General features: G+C 50.4%; 2 protein-coding genes across 4 annotated transcripts in view; one reads left to right on the top strand and one right to left on the bottom strand.

Annotated features, from left to right (window-relative positions):
* Positions 1-16,147, bottom strand: part of ncstn (nicastrin) — a 93,165-nt gene extending 77,018 nt beyond the window's left edge. The window contains exons 1-9 of the mRNA XM_072253228.1: positions 16,056-16,147; positions 15,144-15,248; positions 14,225-14,348; positions 13,455-13,573; positions 10,952-11,097; positions 10,222-10,372; positions 10,022-10,131; positions 9,442-9,594; positions 8,020-8,124 (exon numbers count right to left, since the gene is read on the bottom strand). Coding sequence (XP_072109329.1) covers positions 8,020-8,124; positions 9,442-9,594; positions 10,022-10,131; positions 10,222-10,372; positions 10,952-11,097; positions 13,455-13,573; positions 14,225-14,348; positions 15,144-15,248; positions 16,056-16,104 — 1,062 coding nt within the window. The 5' untranslated portion in view covers positions 16,105-16,147. The remainder of the gene's footprint in view (positions 1-8,019; positions 8,125-9,441; positions 9,595-10,021; positions 10,132-10,221; positions 10,373-10,951; positions 11,098-13,454; positions 13,574-14,224; positions 14,349-15,143; positions 15,249-16,055) is intronic.
* Positions 16,148-16,238: 91 nt separating this feature from the next.
* Positions 16,239-20,398, top strand: part of copa (COPI coat complex subunit alpha) — a 142,707-nt gene continuing 138,547 nt past the window's right edge. Inside the window, exons 1-3 of one of the 3 annotated variants that reach the window (XM_072253223.1) lie at positions 16,239-16,365; positions 16,505-16,626; positions 18,131-18,191. In XM_072253223.1, coding sequence (XP_072109324.1) covers positions 18,152-18,191 — 40 coding nt within the window. In that variant the 5' untranslated portion in view covers positions 16,239-16,365; positions 16,505-16,626; positions 18,131-18,151. Of the gene's footprint in view, positions 16,366-16,489; positions 16,627-18,130; positions 18,192-20,398 lie in introns of all 3 variants that reach the window. The other 2 variants (XM_072253225.1, XM_072253222.1) reach the window with 2 other exon arrangements.

Raw genomic sequence — 20,398 nt, 5'->3', positions numbered from 1 at the left:
CCCTCTACACCCCCAGCCTCCACTACTGTATCATTTCCTGTCAGAGTCACACACCTCCACCCACTGACCCGTCCCTCCACACCCCCAACCACCACGACCCAATCATTTCCTGTCAGAGTCACACACCTCCACCCACTGACCCGTCCCTCCATACCTCCGACCACCACTACTGTATCATTTCCTGTCCGAGTCACCTTAGGTACAGACCCTCTTGTGTCTAGCGTCACTTTATAAATGTGCTGCAATGGTTTGTAGCTCCAAAATACAAAATTAAACAAAAGAAAGAGACGGAGCCGAGAGGTGTGTCAGCTACGTACATACGACATAGTGGTGCCAGAACGTGTGGCGTTCACATATTGTTACATAAAACCAGTAATGAATTAGGCACACATAAAAATGCTTATTAAACAATATTAACAATTTTGCTGAAATATTAAGTAAACAAGTCCATAGCTATTAACTCCAGATCAATACAGAATACATTTCAATGTGTGGAGTTTTTCTTGCTCTTGTGGGATAACATCTTTCCTGACTGGGGCGGGCGTCACTCTGCTCTGCAGGTGAAATATGAGCCTATGGAACAATCTCAGGTTCTGGGACCTCCTCTATGGTGGTTGTAGGAGTTGACTCTGGAATTGCAGGAAGTGGTCTGACAGATCTGGACAACTTTCCTCTCTAATAATTGACCTTGCTCTCCTCACTACTTTTTTATTTCTACTTTTGTACTACTTGTTTAATGTAACCACTACATTTGTATGAATTTAATGCTTCATGTTTCTCTTCTATGTACTACATTGGACTGCTGCCGTAACGACACACATTTCATAACAAATGCCAACGTTTTAGCTGTCATGCCGAATCTCCACAAACTAAGAAGGAAACAGAGGTGCTGCTGTGATTTCTCTGTAATTGCACTGGCGTGCTGACAGGTTCTCCGATGAGGACTGGCTCATGGTCCTCTGGTTTCCTTCTCCTGAAGTCTACAACCAGCTCAGTGGACTTGCTGACATTGAGTTGTTGTTGTTGTGGTGGTGACACCATCCAGCCAGATTGTCAACCTGCTGATTTATCACCACCTCTGATTTGGCCTACGACAGTGGTATCATCAGCAAACAAGAAAATGGCATTGTCAGGGATGACTGAAACTGTTCCACAACAAACTATGGTCCATTGTCACTAATTCAATGTTCTAGAACACCAGTCCTTGACAAGAAGCTGCTCAACACTTTAACAGTGTGTGAGGCTGGAGTGGAGGCTATTGGGAGCAGTTCCGACCACTTTGTAGCTACATCCGTGACCATCGTGAAATGTGCCCACATGAATGGTCAGCAAAATCCACATGAATTCTCCGCCAGGCCAATGAAGGCCATTCCCAGGGATGGAGAGACACTGTTCTTGGCATCTTCTGGACGTGTTGGCATCAGGAACTGCTGCTGGATCTGCTGATCTATCAGGCCACCAGACAAAAGCTTCGAGCCAACACTTTCACTTTGACCACACCTAGATGACCAGCATGTCGCTCCTCCAACACTTTAGCTCTCAGCTTGGATGGTACAACAACTTTCAATCCCAAAAAGGCAAAAGGCAACCCCTGTCAAGGGCAAGTTCATCCCCATGTTGTTAAAAATGGGGAAACTGGAAATTCTGCTGCATATTCCAGCCTTTTTAGGTTGCCATGTAGACTTGAGACAGTGTGGGGCCTTTTCTAGTTTCTCTTTGGATCATCCCTGCCGTCATAGAGAGAGGTTTGATTTGCATTAGGGAGAATACGTCAAGGGGAGTGTCCTCCTTTGTAATTTTTCCCGGAATTTCCTTTTCCAAGGGTAAACGGGACAATCTGTCTGCATTTCTATGATAAGTCATCATCTCGAATTTGATCTTGTAATTGCGGGCTCCAAGAATCAGAGCCCATCTCCGCATTCGTGCTGCTGCTGGTAGTGGAATACCCTTCTGTGAGTTGAAAATGGACACCAGTGGTTGATGATCAGTAACGAGGGTAAACTCTCTCCATACAAGTACTGGCTGACAACAGGAATTCTGCCGATGCTGGAAATTCAAGCGACACACATCAAAGTTGCTGGTGAACGCAGCAGGCCAGGCAGCATCTCTAGGAAGAGGTACAGTCGACATTTCAGGCCAACACCCTTCGTCAGGACTAACTGAAGGAAGAGTGAGTAAGAGATTTGAAAGTGGGAGGGGGAGGGGGAGATCCAAAATGATAGGAGAAGGCGGAGGGATAGAGCCAAGAGCTGGACAGGTGATTGGCAAAGGGGATACGAGAGGATCATGGGTCTCTGGCGGACAGAGTGTAGACCGCTTTGCTGAACACCTACGCTCTGTCCGCCAGAGAAAGCAGGATCTCCCAGTGGCCACACATTTTAATTCCACATCCCATTCCCATTCTGACATGTCTATCCACGGCCTCCTCTACTGTAAAGATGAAGCCACACTCAGGTTGGAGGAACAACACCTTATACTTCATCTGGGTAGCCTCCAACCTGATGGCATGAACATCGACTTCTCTAACTTCTGCTAATGCCCCACCTCCCCCTCGTACCCCATGTTATTTATTTTTATACACACATTCTTTCTCTCACTCTCCTTTTTCTCCCTCTGCCCCTCTGAGTATACCCCTTGCCCATCCTCTGGTTCCCCCCCGCCTGTCTTTCTCCCTGGGCCTCCTGTCCCATGATCCTCTCATATCCCTTTTGCCAATCACCTGTCCAGCTCTTGGCTCCATCCCTCCCCCTCCTGTCTTCTCCTATCATTTTGGATCTCCCCCTCCCCCTCCAACTTTCAAAACTCTTACTAACTCTTCTTTCAGTTAGTCCTGACGAAGGGTCTCGGCCTGAAACGTCGACTGTACCTCTTCCTAGAGGTGCTGCCTAGCCTGCTGCGTTCACCAGCAACTTTGAAGTACTGGTTGAAATGTTTTACATCCCAAACCAGATTCACGGCCTCTGTCAATCTGTGTCTAATTTTTCACTGCAGTGATAAGGGAGTGTGATGCACCTACACCATAAGGTGAGGCATTACAGGCAGTTTCACTGGACAATGCGGATTACAGCCAAACTTCACTGGACACTGTGGGTTACAGGCAGCTTCACTGAATAATGTGTGAGTACAGGCAGCTTCACTGGACGATGTGGGAGTACAATGTCTGACGTCACCATTTCCTTTAAGTTGTTGAAAGCCAACTCACACCACTTTCTCCATTGTCATTTCATCCAAGTGGGCATCACCCAGTCTTGGAAAGAATTCCTTCAGCTTCCATGCAATCTAGATCACAGGCTACTTTATCAGGGGTTGTACAGGAACCAAACAGGGTTTGTAAAACCTGGGTGTGCTATTTGCATTTAACACTATTTTGCCCTTGAAGTGTTTGAGCTTTGCAGTGCCAGCCTTGAACACTGCTGTGGCATCATCCAGTACCTTCCTTAATTCGCTTTCAGTGACTCCATTGCAGGGGATGTGGCATGCAATTGCTCAATGGATCTCCAATCAAGTTGCGGTTGTCTCAGCCCCACAATGCTGATCTTCCTGTTTTTACCACATACAACCCAATGTGGCATGGTGGTGGTTGTATTTTACTGTGATGAGTGTCATTCCCACAGGAATTATCTTTACTCAAATACGACTTCTTAGTTGGATATTGTTGCACGGGGCGACTGAGGAGAACCCAAGTGCAGGACACCGGCACGTCGACTGAGTTGGAGATGCTGGCGTAGATGTGAACGTAGAACAGCAAGCCAGCGGAATCTTGACAAGGAGACGGGATCTACAGGGACTATCTTGAAACTAGAGCAGAACTTGGAACTAAACTTAGAACTAACGATTCTAAGCGGACGAGAGAACGAAGTATCACACAAGAATAGACCAACAAACTGGCGACCTGTACTGTGACGCCATCGTACTTATTTCACAGTCTCTGATGCAAACCAGGTGTACCGTTATTAAGTAAACTAGAAGCAATTGGAAATCTAATTGCTGTAATTAGGGCATTATCAGGGAGAAAGGAGCTTTAAAGGGGAACAACCAAACGGAACCATGACAGATATCTGCTGACTTCAGTTCCGTATCTTTGAAATGCCAATCAAACTCATTTTGTGGGATGACTGAAACAGCTGAGACAGTGTCCAATTCTATGTTAATTAATTTGACATTCATTTCTGATGTGAGCCATGTTGCTTGTCTACTGTTAGATTTCACATTGTAAATCTCAAGGCTTCTCGCTCCTGTGTCACTCTCACCACTATCAGATTTTTTAAATCAGCATGCAGATTAGTGCTCTGTTTGAAACTGCAACTGGACTTTTTACCTTTTCCTCTTCCCTGAGCAGTCTATTTATATTTGTCTGTCCGACCTGCTCTTTGTATGTGTCCCACTTTGTTGCATTTTCTGAGAGTTTTGCCTTTGAGCCTGCAATGTTTGGTATATGTGAGCACTTGCCACAATGGTAACAAAATTTCCCACCCACCTGACTTCTCCTATCAAATTTCGAGCCTGCCCTCCACCCTCCATCCCCTCCCCCCACCATTTTACTGGCATCTTTTCCCTTCCTTTCCAGTCCTGAAGAAAGGTCTCACCTGGAATGCCGACAATTTATTCATTTCCACAGATGCTGAGTTACAGAGAAACAAAGCAAACTACAGCACAATACAGGTCCTTCGACCCACAAAGCTGTGCCGAACATGTACTTACTTTAGAAATTACCTCGGGTTACCCATAGCCCTCTATTTTTTTAAGCTCCATGTACCTGTCCAGGAGTCTCTTAAAAGACTCTATCATTTCTGCCTCCACCACCATTACTGGCAGCCCATTCCACGCACTCACCACTCTCTGCGTAAAAAAACTTACCTCTGACATCTCCTCTGTACCTACTTCAAGCACCTTAAAACTGTGCCCTCTAGTGCCAGCCATTTCAGCCCTGGGAAAAAAGCCTCTGACTATCCACACGATCAATGCCTCTCCTCATCTTACACACCTCTATCAGGTCACCTCTCATCCTCTGTTGCTCCAAGAAGAAAAGGCCGAGTTCACTCAACCTATTCTCGTAAGACATGCTCCTCAATCCTTGTAAATCTCCTCTGCACCCTTTCTATGGTTTCCACATCCTTCCCGTAGTGAGGTGACCAGAACTGAGCACAGTACTCCAAGTGGGGTCTGACCAGGGTCCTATATAGCTGCAACATTACCTCTTGGTTCTTAAACTCCATCCTACAGTGATGAAGGCCAATGCACCGTATGCTTTCTTAACCAGAGTCAACCTGCACAGCAGCTTTGAGTGTCCTATGGACTCGGACCCCAAGATCCCTCTGATCCTCCACACTGCCAAGAGTCTTACCATTAATACTATATTCTGCTATCATACTAGACCTACCAAAATGAACCACCTCACACTTATCTGGGTTGAACTCCATCTGCCACTTCTCAGCCCAGTTTTGCATCGTATCAATGTCCCGCTGTAACCTCTGACAGCCCTCCACACTATCCACAGCACTCCCAACCACAGCAAATTTACTAACCCATCCCTCCACTTCATCATCCAGGTCATTTATAAAAAAATCACGAAGAGAAGGGGTCCCAGAACGGATCCCTGAGGCACACCACTGGTGACCGACCTCCCAGCAGAATATGACCAATTGCATCGCCTCTGATCTGGGTTGACATTCACGTGCCGGGCGGCACCTAATTAATTAGCATGTTTATTTCGGCTTTTTTCTTAAAGATGTGCTGTGTGCCTCCCGGCTACCGCAGCATTCTCCGTGAATCGGTATCTGTCCGCGACTGGGGGTTGGGGTGGTGGGACACTGGGGTGTCATCTCATCATCGCCTGTTTCCATTAGGGCAGGCAAGCCATCTTCTTCTCTGTCTGCCTGCCTTGATGTCGAAGATCAAGGTTCGTCGTCTGCTGTGGCTGATGTGGAAGGCTTGAAAAACAACAGTATGCTTGACTGCTTAGCCTCGCGTATTTTTCTATCATACAGTTCTTGGTAAGCACTCAAACCATTCTGCAAATATGTCCTAAACAGACGTACTCTTTCAAAATTAAAGTCGCACTTTATCATTGCTGTGAAAATCTCACGCAATTGCTTCACATTCAGTTCCTGGACAACTTCACTTTCGGTCCGTTCGGTACTGCATTCGGTTTCGATTGTTATCCTTTCCTCTTCCAATTCCATCAGCTTTTCATCTATCAGCTCTTGGTCATGGGATGCCAAAACCTCTTCAACATCATCTTCATCAACTTCCACAAGCCAAACTCACTTCGTCCTTGCTTCGTTCACCACAATTGAAACGCTTAATTATGTCTAGTTTTACACGAAGTGTAACACGCTTACTAGCTCTTTTAGGCTTTTCCGATACCTTAGAACTCATCTTGCAAATGGCTGCTTGGGGTGCGCGGCACACTGCTTTTTATCCCACACGCTGTTTTTTTCTCACGTGCTGTCTTTTTTCGTAACAGTGAAAACACTTTCTGTTAGCAAAAACAGGGAACTAATGTAGGTCTTTCGTAACAGTGAGATTTCGTAAAGCGAACATTCAAAAAAGCGGGGTACACCTGTATTATATTGCTTGAAATGAAAATCCAGATTTATAATTAGACCAGTTAATTCAGTTTAAGAGGCCCATGTACGATGAGACCCATGAGGAGCATAGATGTTATATATTATACATAAGCTCACGTAATTGTAAGTTATTTAAAACTTAATAAAGATAAAGGATCAAGGATCAAGTTTATTCGCCATACACACTTACATGTCTTTGGAATTTGCTGTGATGTGTTGGCATGACATCCAACAAAAACATTCCACAATTGTAAAAAACAAAGCATTAGATAAAAGTTAGAGGTTAAAGTATAGGGAGAGAGGGAAGGAACATCGACTCAGACCAAGAGAGGCCTGCGTCGGGCATTTTCATGCCTTTCAAGGTGCAGATTGGAAGTCTATGTGGGGCATCACTCCTCGCACAGACTAGAGCAATGTATGATTAAGTGCCTTGCTCAAGGGCACAAACACGCTGCCACAGCTGAGGCTCGAACTAGCGACCTTGAGGTAACTAGACAAACGCCTTAACCACTTGGCCACATGCCCAACACGTGGTCTACACTGTTCCATTAAAGTATGGATATGCAATAAAGAGTGTAAGACTGATGTTCATTAACTAGCACAATAGTCTCGTGGAGATGTTACTGGACCAAAGGCCAATTAAGTCTTGATTTAAATCTCACATTTGGAACAGTATCATACCGATGTAGTTGACTCAATTACTCCCTGGGCAAGTACACCATTTTAATGCATCAGACAGGAAAAGAGTCAAGTGCCATCAAGAAAACGAGGGACAGGCAATAAATGTGGAACTTGTCGAATGAACTCCCCCTGAGAATGAATAAGTGTGAGGGATGGGCGAGCTGTGAAGTACACACCAAAATTGAGCCTCACCAACGTCTTGTACAACTTCAACAGACAATTCGAATTGCATATGCAATACCTTAATTTATAAAGACCAATATGCATAGGGTCTTTATGACCCCCATCTACTTGTGTCACCATGTTCAAGGAATTATGGACCTGTGTTCCCAGATTCTTTTTTCTGCTGGACTCCTCAGTGCTCCACTGTTCACAGCTCAAGTCCTACTCTGGATTATCCTTTCAAAGTGCAATACTTAACACATATCTGCATTAAATCTCATCTGCCATTTCCTGCAGCATTGTGTCTGCATCGCTCTGTATACCCAGTAGCTGCAGAATCTCATGTGTATATTTATTATCTTTTTTTTAAATATTGTGTATTTTTTGTGCTGATTGTTTTCCTTTACACCTGTGTACTGGGAATGACATGAAACCATCTTGAACCTTGTGCACCCTCTCACTTTGCTCAGTGGCTCTGCACAGATCTCTCCCCCAGCCAGTCCTCACAGCTTCATCTGCTCCCTGAGGCACAAGAGCAGTTTAGGCCAACACAGACACTCTCATAAGAGACAATCACACACACGCACACTCACCACAAGCGGCGTACCTGATTTAATTCTAGGAAGGAGTCGATGTTCTCCAACCTAATAGGGAATTTACCCTGAATCATATCGTACACCATCCGAGAGCTGCCGATATAGTCAAATGTCTCCTGGCAAGTGGGAAGGGGTAGGGAAGGCGTGAAACAAAAAAAAAACAGTAAACCCATCCTTGGGAAAACATAAACAAATGCAAACCCTGTGCCCTGGGAGAGTGTGATGGGACAGTGTAGAGGGAGTTTCACTCAGTGTCTAACCCTGGTAGTGTGTGATGGGACAGTGTAGAGGGAGTTTCACTCTGTGTCTAACCCTGGGAGTGTGTGATGGGACAGTGTAGAGGGAGTTTCACTCTGTGTCTAACCCTGGGAGTGTGTGATGGGACAGTGTAGAGGGAGTTTCACTCTGTGTCTAACCCTGGGAGTGTGTGATGGGACGGTGTAGAGGGAGTTTCACTCTGTGTCTAACCCTGGGAGTGTGTGATGGGACAGTGTAGAGGGAGTTTCACTCTGTGTCTAACCCTGGGAGTGTGTGATGGGACAGTGTAGAGGGAGTTTCACTATGAGTCTGACCCGTGGGAGAGTGTGATGGGACAGTGCAGAGGGAGTTTCACTCTGTGTCTGACCCCTGGGAGTGTGTGATGGGACGGTGTAGAGGGAGCTTCACTCTGTGTCTAACCCTGGGAGTGTGTGATGGGACAGTGTAGAGGGAGTTTCACTCTGTGTCTGACCTTGGGAGAGAGTGATGGGACAGTGTAGAGGGAGTTTCACTCTGTGTCTAACCCTGGGAGTGTGTGATGGGACAGTGTGGAGGGAGTTTCACTCTGTGTCTGACCTTGGGAGAGAGTGATGGGACAGTGTAGAGGGAGTTTCACTCTGTGTCTAACCCTGGGAGTGTGTGATGGGGACAGTGTGGAGGGAGTTTCACTCTGTGTCTGACCTTGGGAGAGAGTGATGGGACAGTGTAGAGGAGTTTCACTATGAGTCTGACCCCTGGGAGTGTGTGATGGGACAGTGTGGAGGGAGCTTCACTCTGTGTCTAACCCTGGGAGTGTGTGATGGGACAGTGTGGAGGGAGCTTCACTCTGTGTCTGACCCTGGTAGTGTGTGATGGGACAGTGTAGAGGGAGTTTCACTCTGTGTCTAATCCCTGGGAGTGTGTGATGGGACAGTGTAGAGGAATTTTCACTCTGTGTCTGACCTTGGGAGAGAGTGATGGGACAGTGTAGAGGGGGTTTCACTCTGTGTCTGACCCCTGGGAGTGTGTGATGGGACAATGTAGAGGGAGTTTCACTCTGTGTCTAACCCTGGGAGTGTGTGATGGGACAGTGTAGAGGGAGTTTCACTCTGTGTCTGACCCTGGTAGTGAGTGTACGGAAGGTGTTTCACGCTGTGACGGTACGGTTTCATGCTGGCCTGACTGAGAGAGCTCACCCCTTGGAAGAAGAGCAGCATGATGTTCTTTGTGAGGGACTTGACATCGGGGATCCGTGCAAGGGCTTCAGCTGCCGCCAACAGAACCGTGAATCCAGAGATGGCGCTGTCGCTGCCCGGAGCAACTTCCCAGAAGAAAGAGCGGCTGTCTAACTGCGAAGGGGATGGTGCAGGTGTAGAAATTCTGCAAGGAAGGTGTGCAGGGGCAATAGAGGGGCAGAGGAGCGAAGGGGGTTGGTGAGCGAGGGGGGGACAAGGGAGAGAGGGGCAGGGCGAGGGAAGGTCAGGGAGGGGACAACAGAGGGAGGGAGAGGTGGAGCGAGGGAAGGCCGGGGGGACAAGGGAGGGAGGGGCAGGGCAAGGGATGGTCAGGGAGAGGACAACAGAGGGAGGGAGGTGCGAGGGAAGGCCAGGGGGGACAAGGGAGGGAGGGAGGGGTGGAGCGAGGGAAGGCCGGGGGTGGTGGGGGATAAGGTAGGGATGTGGTAGGTTTGGGAGATAGTGGGGATGAGTGTACAGTCCCACCCCAGAGCCTGGAAACCCCCCCACCCACCTGCCCACTGCCCAGAAGTGTACGCACCCTCGCTGCAGCGACAACAAAGCGATCCTCTGGAGAAGCAGAGCCGGATTTGTTGATGGGCTGAATTGTCATCCAGATGTTGTAGTCCTCCAGCGGGTCACAGACCCCATCTGCGGCAGAGCGGGGGGGAGAGGGGTGTGAGTGAGGGCAGTGAGGGGGCAGCCAGGCGGGGTGAGGGGGAGGTGACAAAGAGAACTCACCGTTGCCGAGAGTGACGGAGAAGGGTTGCGCAGTGCGCCGCATGCACGTCACCGTGTCCCTCACCCCGTGCATGTGCGCTGACAGTTGCATGGCGCAGAGCGGGAACTGCGGCGCGGCACCGCCCCGCGGTCGATTGTGCTCCTTGTAACACTGGGGGGACGAGAGTGAACACGTTAAACCAAACCCACACACACTGCCCATCCCATCAACACCGAGAGGGGCCAAACAGCCTCGCCTGCAATCACCAGCCTACGCTGAACATAGAAGAGTACATCAACAGGCCCTTCGGCCCACAATGTTGTGCTGGAACAATTGAATTAGTAATCAAATGGCCAATTTATCCCTCCTACCTAGAGTCCACATCCCTCCACCTTCCTCACATTCATGTGCATATCTAAACGTTTCTTCAAAGTCCCGAATGTCTTTGCCTCTCCCAACACCCCAGGCAGAGTAATCCAGCACCCACCTCTCTCTATGTAAAGATGTTGTCCTTCACTTCTCCTCCGAGCTTAAACCACACCCCCCCCCCGCCCCCACCTTCAATGCAAGCCCTCTTGGGTAAGACATTTCAACCCTGGAAAAAGTGTGTCTGTCTACACTATCTGCGTCGTACCCTCGGGTGGCGGAAGAGAGTGGTGGCAAGTTGTCCCGCCCCTTGCCCCCCACCCCCATGGCTATGCTTTGCAGTTTTGAGAGGCCTGCTGCTGTTCCGGTCACTGAGCACCTCACCTCCCGGATGACCTGTGTCTCATTCTTGTCCTTTAGCATGAAGACTGGGAAAGGGAAGTCCTCGTACGAGAGCCCGCTGCCATCGGGGTTCCACGCCGTCCCATTACAATGGGCGTATTCGGGCCCATAGTCCTTGGAATACACCCCTGCAGAGGAGACAGGCACAGTATCATGGTCATGTAACAATCTGCAGCACTGGCAATCAGGGTTCTGCGTTTTTCCCATGACCACGCGAGCATTCTCCGGGTTTCTCCCACATTCCAAAAACATACAGGTTTGGGATAGCAAGTTGTGGCCAACAGAATGATTGCAACGCTTGTGGGCTGCCCCGGCAATCACTGGAATGTGCTCCAACCACAAACACCACCAAATCTGCAGATGCTGCAAATCCCAGCAACACACACAAAGTGCTGGAGGAACTCGGCAGCATCTGTGGAAGAGAGTACAGTCGATGTTTCAGGTCCGAAACCCTTCAGCAGAACTGGAGGAAAAAAGCTGGGGAGTAGATTTAAAAGGTGGGGAAGGGGAGAGAGAAACACCAAACGATAGGTGAAACCTGGAGGGGAGGTATGAAGTAAAGAGGTGGGAAGCTGAATGGTGAAAGAGACAGAAGACCATGGAAGAAAGAAAATGTGGGGAAGAGCACCAGAGGGAGGTGATGGGCTGTCAAGGAGAGAAGGTGAGAGAGGGAAAAGGGGATGGGAAATGGTGAGGAGCATTAGCATAAGTTTTCATGACATCAGGCTGGAGCCACCCAAACAGAATATAAGATGTTGTTCCTCCAACCTGAGTGTGGAGTCATCACGACAGTGGAGGAGGCCATGGATGGACATATGGGAATGGGAAGTGGAATTAAAATGGATGGCCACTGGGAGATCCTGCTTGTTCTGGTGGACAGACTGTAGATGCTCCGCAAAGCGGTCTCCCAATCTTCATCAGGTCTCACCAATACACAGGAGGCCACACTGGGAGCTCTGAACAGAGTAAATGACCACAACAGACCCACAGGTGAAGGACAGTTTATGGTCCTGAATGGCAGTGAGGGAGGAAGTGTCGGGGCATGTGTAGCACTTGTTCTGTTTGCAAGGATAAGTGCTGGGAGGGAGAACAGTGGGGAGGGGGGAATGGACAAGGGAGTGATCCCTGTGGAAATCAGAAAGTGCAGGGGGAGAGGAAGAGATGTGCTTCGTGGTGGGATCCCATTGGAGGTGGCGGAAGTTTCAGAGAATTATGTTGTAGACGCAGAGGCTGGTGGAGTGGTAGGTGCGGAGAAGAGGAACCCTATCCTTGGTAGGGTGGCAGGAGGATGGGGTAAGAGCAGACGTACTGAAATGGGAGAGATGTGGTTGAGGGCAGCATTGATGGTGGAGGAAGGGAAGCCCCTTTATTTTAGAAGGAGGCCATCTCCTTCATTCTGGAGTGAAAAGCCCCACCCTGAGAGCAGATAGGGTGGAAGCAGAGGAGATGAGAGAAAGGGATGGAGTTTTTACAAGTAACAGGGTGGGGGAAGGTTTAGCACTTTGGAACATGTTGGCCCTTAACGTAGATGACCCACTTCACCACATGACAAATGAAACCAGTCTCTAGCTGGCCCCCAAAAAACCAGCCATTCAGCCCATTGAGTCACTGAGGTCATGGTTGGCCGAAACCCTCAAGTGCCGGCTCTGGTTCAGCCTTTGGACGTGGTCAGAGACCGTATGGACCGGAAAGCCTGACTGGACCCTTCGGGAAAGCAGCAGTGTGGGGCTGTGGGTGTGAGTCACCGTTACAAGCATCCCCAACAGCAGGGGGCTCCCACTATGAGGGACACACTCTCTCCTCCTTGCCACCATCAAAGCGAGGACAGGGGCTCGAAGACACACACTCAACGTTTTAGGAACTGTATCTTGTCGATTGCTGACAGGCCTAATTAGTGACGATGTGGAAAGGATGTTTCACATCAGGGGTGAGTCCAGGATCAGAGGACACAGCCTCAAAATAGAAGGATGTCTCTTTAGAAGAGAGATAAGGAGGAATTTCTCTAGCTAGAGGGTGGTGAATTTGTGGAATTCATTGCTACAGACAGCTATGGAGGCCAAGTCATTGGGTATATTTAAAGTGATTTTGATTGGTTACTGGGAGAAGACAGGAGAGTGGGTATTGGAAGGGAATGATGGTGCAGTATCGATGTGCTGAATGGCCAAATTCTGCTCCTACGTCTGATAGTGTGATGGTCTTATGGGCTCTCCATCTTTTTGTAGCCACCGTTCGGGAAAGGACATGAACCTGAAGACACACATTCAGCATTTTAGGAATAGCATCTTCACCCTCGCAAGACAAATCTCACGTGTCAGAGACCCTATTTCCGAAACGGCTTCGTCATCAGCAAACCGCAAGGCAGGAGAAGGAGGGTGGTAGGACCCTCCCCACCTGCCTATGCCACTGCAGCAGCAGTGAGAACATCGCTGCGAGAAGTTCAACACCGCCTAGGGCGGGAGGAGAAGGGCACAGGGCAGAGACTCACCAAATCCATCGTTGGGGCACTTCACATCCAAGGAGAAATGTCCCGGAGCAGACGAGGGGGGCAGGACGGCAGCCACTCCAGACACTCGACTAGACTGCTTCAGTTTCAGCATCACGTCCCTGAGAGAGGAAAGCCAAGTTTGACCAGGTTCTGGGGGAGGGTAGCTCTGAATTCGGAAGCAGGGAGAATGAGGAGGCAGGTCAGGAGCCGAGAGGTAAGCATGGAAATGTACTGGGGATAAATCCAAATACAGGTAGATTCTGCAGATGACTGAAATCCAAAGCAACGTACATAAGATGGTGGAGGAACTCAGCAGGTCAGGCAGCATCTATGCAGGGGGAAGACGTCAGAATGAAGAGGTGGGGAAAGCGAAGGAGGATAGCTAGAAGGTGATCGGTAGAGCCAGGTGAGTGGGAAAGGTAAAGGGCTGCAGACGAAGGAATCTGAGAGGAGAGGAGAGCACGGAAGAAGGAGAGCTGATAGGCACGTGATCTGAAGAGAAGAGGTAAGAGGACACTGTGGGGAAATGAAGGAGGAGGGTAAAAATGACCGAATGAGAAACCGATGTCAGCTTGGAGACAGAATATGAGGTACTGCCTCCTCGTGACAGAAGAGGAGGCTATTTATCCACATGTTGTGATGAGAACGGGGAGAGCAATTAAAATGACCAGCCAGCAGTAAATTCAGCTTTTTGCGGAGGCAGCAGCAGTACTCGAGAAAGATCGCCGGTTCTTGCTGCGCTCTCAGAGGTCAAGGCCAGGATCACTCACCGGGTAAACATGACACTCTCCAAGACAACCATGTACGGAGGGTTGGGGCCGTCACTGAGGACCCAGCTCAGGTTGGAGTTGTGTTCGACCAGGTGGATCACTCCAGTATTACCGCCAAGCGAGGCTGAGGAACACAGGCAAGACGTGATGACGAGGTGCTGGATGAGCAACAAATCACTGAGTGTGGTTGTTGACATCCCAAGTCTCCTCAGCAGCTAGATTTCATCTGGGGTTTGAGGAGACTTGATAGGTCACCAACGACTCGCAAATTTCTACACGTGTACCAAGGGCAGCATTCTAAATGGTTCCATCACCGTCTGGTGTGAGGGGTCACCGCATAGGATCGGAAAAAGCTGTACCTCGTGTACCGAGGAGAGCATTTGGACAGGGTGCATCACTGTCTGGAGTGAGGGGACACTGCACAGGATTGGAAAGAGTTGTAAACTCAGTCAGCTCCATCATGGGCACTGGCCTCCCCAGCATTGAGGACATCTTCAAAAATCAATGCTTCGAAAAGGCTGCACCCATTGCCCAGGACAGGCCCTCTGATTGCTACCATCAGGAGGGAGTACAGCAGCGCGAGGACCCACACTCAATGTTTCAGGAACAGCTACTTCCCCTCCACCATCAGATTTCTGAATAGACATCGAACCCATGAACACTGCCTCACTTCATTCATCCTTTTTGCTCTTCCCTCACTACTTTTGTAAGTTTATTTCTGTATAAACATATGTGTTTCCTTTTATAAAAGTTGTTTAATCATGTTGCACTTCTGCCATAAGACAACATATTTTAGTGATATTAAATCTAATTCTGAAATTGAGCCTCCTTCCACCCAACTCCCTTCCTGCCCCTGAAACCAACTCCGTTACCACCTGTCCAACACAGCCCTCCCATGGTCGCAATGACCCACACTCACACTGACAGCCGATCTGGTGGGTGGCATTCATCAGACGAACGCAGGGTGCAGTCGCATTGAGGTTGATGTAAATCTTCCTCTCCACAGAGTTGGCGCAGCAGAGACCTGAGGGTTATGGACATCACAGTCAGGGTCAGTCCACAGGGCGGTGAGGCCGTAGAGTGGGATGGCTGATCTGAGTGTGCTGCTGAGGCAGACAGAGACCTTTCCCCCACTGTCTCTCCTTCTCTGCACTATCCTATTCCTCAGGACCCACACCACCAGGTTCAGGAACAGTTCCTACCCCTCAACTATCAGGCTCCCGAACCAGATTGGATAACTTCACTCACCTCAACACTGAACTGTTCCCTCAAGCTACAGACTAACTTTCAAGGGCTTTTCATCTCATATTCACGATATTTATTTATTTATTTAAAATCATATTTTCTTTTGTATTTGCAGTTTGTTCTCGTTTGCACACTGGCTACTGTCTGCCCTGCTGGGGTGTGGTCAGTACTGTGTTTATACTTACTGCAAATGCCCACCAGTAAAATGGATCTCTGGGTTGTTTCTGGGACACATATTTACTTCCAGAATAAATTTATTTTCAATATTAACTTCTTTCCCCTCCCTGAATCACCTCTCACACTCTTCACTATCCTGCTCCCACTCCCCCTTCAAAAAGGCGGCATCCGTCATTGAGGACCCCCAGCACCCAGGACATGCCCTCCTCTCATTGCTACCGACAGGGAGGAGGCACAGGAGCCTGAAGACTCACACTCAACGATTCAGGAACAAATTCTCCCCCTCTGCCATCAGATTTCAAAACGGACAATGAACTGAACACTCCCCCCATTGCCTCCATATTACCTTCACCCCTCCCTACCCCAGCTTCTGCTCTCTCTCCCAGATCACCCTCTCCCTCTCGCTCACCAACAAGCAGCGCCGCCCAGATCGAGCCCACCGCCACCTCCATTCCCATCTGCGCTGCTCTTCCCGGAAGTTTACCGGTCCACCTACCAGAAGTGACCGTCAATTACAGGAACTGACGTAGTTTGTTCCCGCCTCTAGAACGGAAGTTACTCAGATCCACAGCAACGAGCCGGAAATGAGGCTGTAGCTGCTGAAGTTGGGAAGCCGGAAGTATCGGCGTGGCCCAGATTGTTGTTGGTTAGTTTATCAGCATTTATGAGTGTTTTCTTTCTCATTGGTGTATTTGCTGCTACAGTTTTTGAATTATAAGGTGAGTATTTGTCATTTTTCCATTGCTGCAGTTGGAGATGTTACATTTGGTTGTCTGATTGTGTACGTTTTGCTTCTCTTTCGGTTGCATTAGTGAATATAATCCTCCGTATCCTATCTGCCAGCCCTTTTGTTTTTAGTTATTGTTCACCCGCCTGACGTCACCGTCGGGTTCTGGTTCCGGTCACGCACTAACATCACTTCCGCTGTGACGTGTCCAGCTGCCGATCGGTGGAGCTGCAGAGAATTCAAAGGTGGGAAGGTGAGAGTGAGGGAGAGAGGGAGAGAGGGAGGTGGGTGGGGGGCCTGGGAGGTTGTGTCTACATGGGGAGGGCCGGGCTGTGAGGGTACGGTGCGGAGGAGGGCCGGGCTGTGAGGGTAGGGTGAGGAGGAGGGCCGGGCTGTGAGGGTAGGGTGCGGAGGAGGGCCGGGCTGTGAGGGTAGGGTGAGGAGGAGGGCCGGGCTGTGAGGGTAGGGTGAGGAGGAGGGCCGGGCTGTGAGGGTAGGGTGCGGAGGAGGGCCGGGCTGTGAGGGTAGGGTGAGGAGGAGGGCCGGGCTGTGAGGGTAGGGTGAGGAGGAGGGCCGGGCTGTGAGGGTACGGTGCGGAGGAGGGCCGGGCTGTGAGGGTAGGGTGAGGAGGAGGGCCGGGCTGTGAGGGTAGGGTGAGGAGGAGGGCCGGGCTGTGAGGGTAGGGTGAGGAGGAGGGCCGGGCTGTGAGGGTAGGGTGCGGAGGAGGGCCGGGCTGTGAGGGTAGGGTGAGGAGGAGGGCCGGGCTGTGAGGGTAGGGTGAGGAGGAGGGCCGGGCTGTGAGGGTAGGGTGCGGAGGAGGGCCGGGCTGTGAGGGTAGGGTGAGGAGGAGGGCCGGGCTGTGAGGGTAGGGTGAGGAGGAGGGCCGGGCTGTGAGGGTAGGGTGAGGAGGAGGGCCGGGCTGTGAGGGTAGGGTGAGGAGGAGGGCCGGGCTGTGAGGGTAGGGTGCGGAGGAGGGCCGGGCTGTGAGGGTAGGGTGCGGAGGAGGGCCGGGCTGTGAGGGTAGGGTGCGGAGGAGGGCCGGGCTGTGAGGGTAGGGTGAGGAGGAGGGCCGGGCTGTGAGGGTAGGGTGAGGAGGAGGGCCGGGCTGTGAGGGTAGGGTGAGGAGGAGGGCCGGGCTGTGAGGGTAGGGTGCGGAGGAGGGCCGGGCTGTGAGGGTAGGGTGCGGAGGAGGGCCGGGCTGTGAGGGTAGGGTGAGGAGGAGGGCCGGGCTGTGAGGGTAGGGTGAGGAGGAGGGCCGGGCTGTGAGGGTAGGGTGAGGAGGAGGGCCGGGCTGTGAGGGTAGGGTGAGGAGGAGGGCCGGGCTGTGAGGGTAGGGTGAGGAGGAGGGCCGGGCTGTGAGGGTAGGGTGCGGAGGAGGGCCGGGCTGTGAGGGTAGGGTGCGGAGGAGGGAATGGGTTGAATGCAGGGGATGAGGTGAGGACGGAGGGATGTTGCTGTTGGAGTGAGCGAGTAGAGGTGTTGGGAGGTGACTGAATTAGGGTTGAGGTGAGTGGAGGATGAGGTGGGGGGGGGTCGCTGGGGGAAGATAACCAACGAGGGAGATGGTGGGCAGGAAGTGAGGGAGGGGGAGAGAGTGCGGGGAAGATGGCAGAGTGAGGGAATGGGATCCTGCAGGATCTGAGCGGGGTTGGCAGCCTTTTCTGTTTCTCGGGTATCTCAGTATTGGTGCAGAGCTGAACTGCAGAGGCATTTGGCGTCCCCAGTAATAAGCGAATTTGTTTCTGTTCTGTACACAGAAACCTTGCTGCTGGACCAAAATGCTGACCAAGTTTGAGACCAAATCTGCCCGGGTTAAAGGTGAGCTCAGCTGGCTTGGAGAGCATCAGAGAGGATTTACTGCAATCATTTGTCATCCAATCTTTGGAAGCCATTTGAGACACATCCCAGTCGACTGCACTGCTTTCTCTTACCATCCGATAGTCGTCTTAGTTGATTCCAAATGTTCCATAGTCATCCACTCTGGCCTCTTACTTCTGCTCACCTGCCTTTCTCTTCCCACGGAGCCTCTCCTTCCCTTTCTCCCATGGTCCACTCTCTCCTGTCAGATTCCTCCTCCTTTCCTGTTCACCTGCATTCACCTATCCTTTTTATTCTGACATCTTTTCCTTCCTTTCCAGTCCTGCCGAAGGGTTTCAGCCCGAAAAGTCGACTGTATTTTTCCCATAGATGCTGCCTGACCTGCTGAGTTCCTCCAGTATTTTGTGTGTTTTTATGAATTTCTAGCGCCTGCAGAGTCTCTTATGTTTATCCAGTTCCCCCCCCCGCATAGAAGTACAGAGAAAATTCAGAACAGAGGTGCAAATAGATTTGTGAGTCCACGTGCAGGATTCCCTGGAGGTTAACTTGCAGATTAAATCAGTGGTAAGGAAGGCAAATGTAATTGTTAGCATTCATTTCAAGAGGGCAGGATGCAATGCTGAGGCTTTATAAGACTCTTATCTGACCTAAGGTAGTGTATTGTGAGCAGTTTTGGGCTCATTATCCAAGAAAATGTGTTGGCACTGGAGAAGGTCCAGGGGAGGTTTATGAGAATGCTTCCAGGAATGAAAGGGTTAATGTATGAGGAGTGTTGATTACTGTGGACTTGCCATTGCTGGAGATTAGAAGAATGGGGGGGGGCAGGGCAATCTTAATGAAACCTATTGAATGTTGAAAGGCACGTGGCCAAGTGGTTAAGGCATTGGACTAGTGACCTGAAGGTTGTGAGTTCGAGCCCCAGCCGAGGCAGCGTGTTGTGTCCTTGAGCAAGGCACTTAACCACACATTGCTCTGCGACGACACTGGTGCCAAGCTGTATCGGCCCTTGCCTTTCCTTGGACAACACTGGTGTCACAGAGAGGGGAGACTTGCAGCGTGGGCAACTGCTGGTCTTCCATACAACCTTGCCCAGGCCTGCGCCCTGGAGAGTGAAGACTTTCCAGGCAGAGATCCATGGTCTCGCAAGACTAACGGATGCCTTTACTCTCTCTACTCCACTACCCCTGATAATGATGTTATAAAATTATGAGGGATATAGATTGGGTAAATGCACAGTCTCGCAAGACTAACGGATGCCTTAATAATTGAAAGGCTGAGAGAGTGGACGCGGAGACGATGTTTCCTCTGGTGCGCAAGTCTAGGACCAGAGGGCACAGCCTCAGAATAGAGGGACGTCCGTTTAGAACAGAGTTAAGTTTCTTTAGTCAGAGAGCCATTGATACAGACGCTGCAGAAGTGATGACGGGTGATCTATAGGCTGGGAGTTATCCGGTGACTATGATGGGTGATCTATAGGCTGGGAGTTATCCGGTGACTCTGCGATGACGGGTGATCTATAGGCTGGGAGTTATCCGGTGACACTGCGATGACGGGTGATCTATAGGCTGGGAGTTATCCGGTGACACTGCGATGACGGGTGATCTATAGGCTGGGAGTTATCCGGTGACACTGCGATGACGGGTGATCTATAGGCTGGGAGTTATCCGGTGACACTGCGATGACGGGTGATCTATAGGCTGGGAGTTATCCGGTGACTCTGCGATGACGGGTGATCTATAGGCTGGGAGTTATCCGGTGACTCTGCGATGACGGGTGATCTATAGGCTGGGAGTTATCCGGTGACTCTACGATGACGGGTGATCTATAGGCTGGGAGTTATCCGGTGACACTGCGATGACGGGTGATCTATAGGCTGGGAGTTATCCGGTGACTCTGCGATGACGGGTGATCTATAGGCTGGGAGTTATCCGGTGACACTGCGATGACGGGTGATCTGTAGGCTGGGAGTTATCCGGTGACTCTGCGATGACGGGTGATCTATAGGCTGGGAGTTATCCGGTGACACTGCGATGACGGGTGATCTATAGGCTGGGAGTTACCCGGTGACTCTGCGATGACGGGTGATCTATAGGCTGGGAGTTATCCGGTGACTCTACAATGACGGGTGATCTATAGGCTGGGAGTTACCCGGTGACTCTGCGATGACGGGTGATCTATAGGCTGGGAGTTATCCGGTGACTCTACGA

The sequence above is a fragment of the Mobula birostris genome, chromosome 3 (assembly GCF_030028105.1).
Source record: "Mobula birostris isolate sMobBir1 chromosome 3, sMobBir1.hap1, whole genome shotgun sequence".
Taxonomy (NCBI): Eukaryota; Metazoa; Chordata; class Chondrichthyes; order Myliobatiformes; family Myliobatidae; genus Mobula; species Mobula birostris.
Note: the sequence above shows the minus strand (reverse complement) of the source record. Positions and strands in the feature narration are given on the sequence as shown.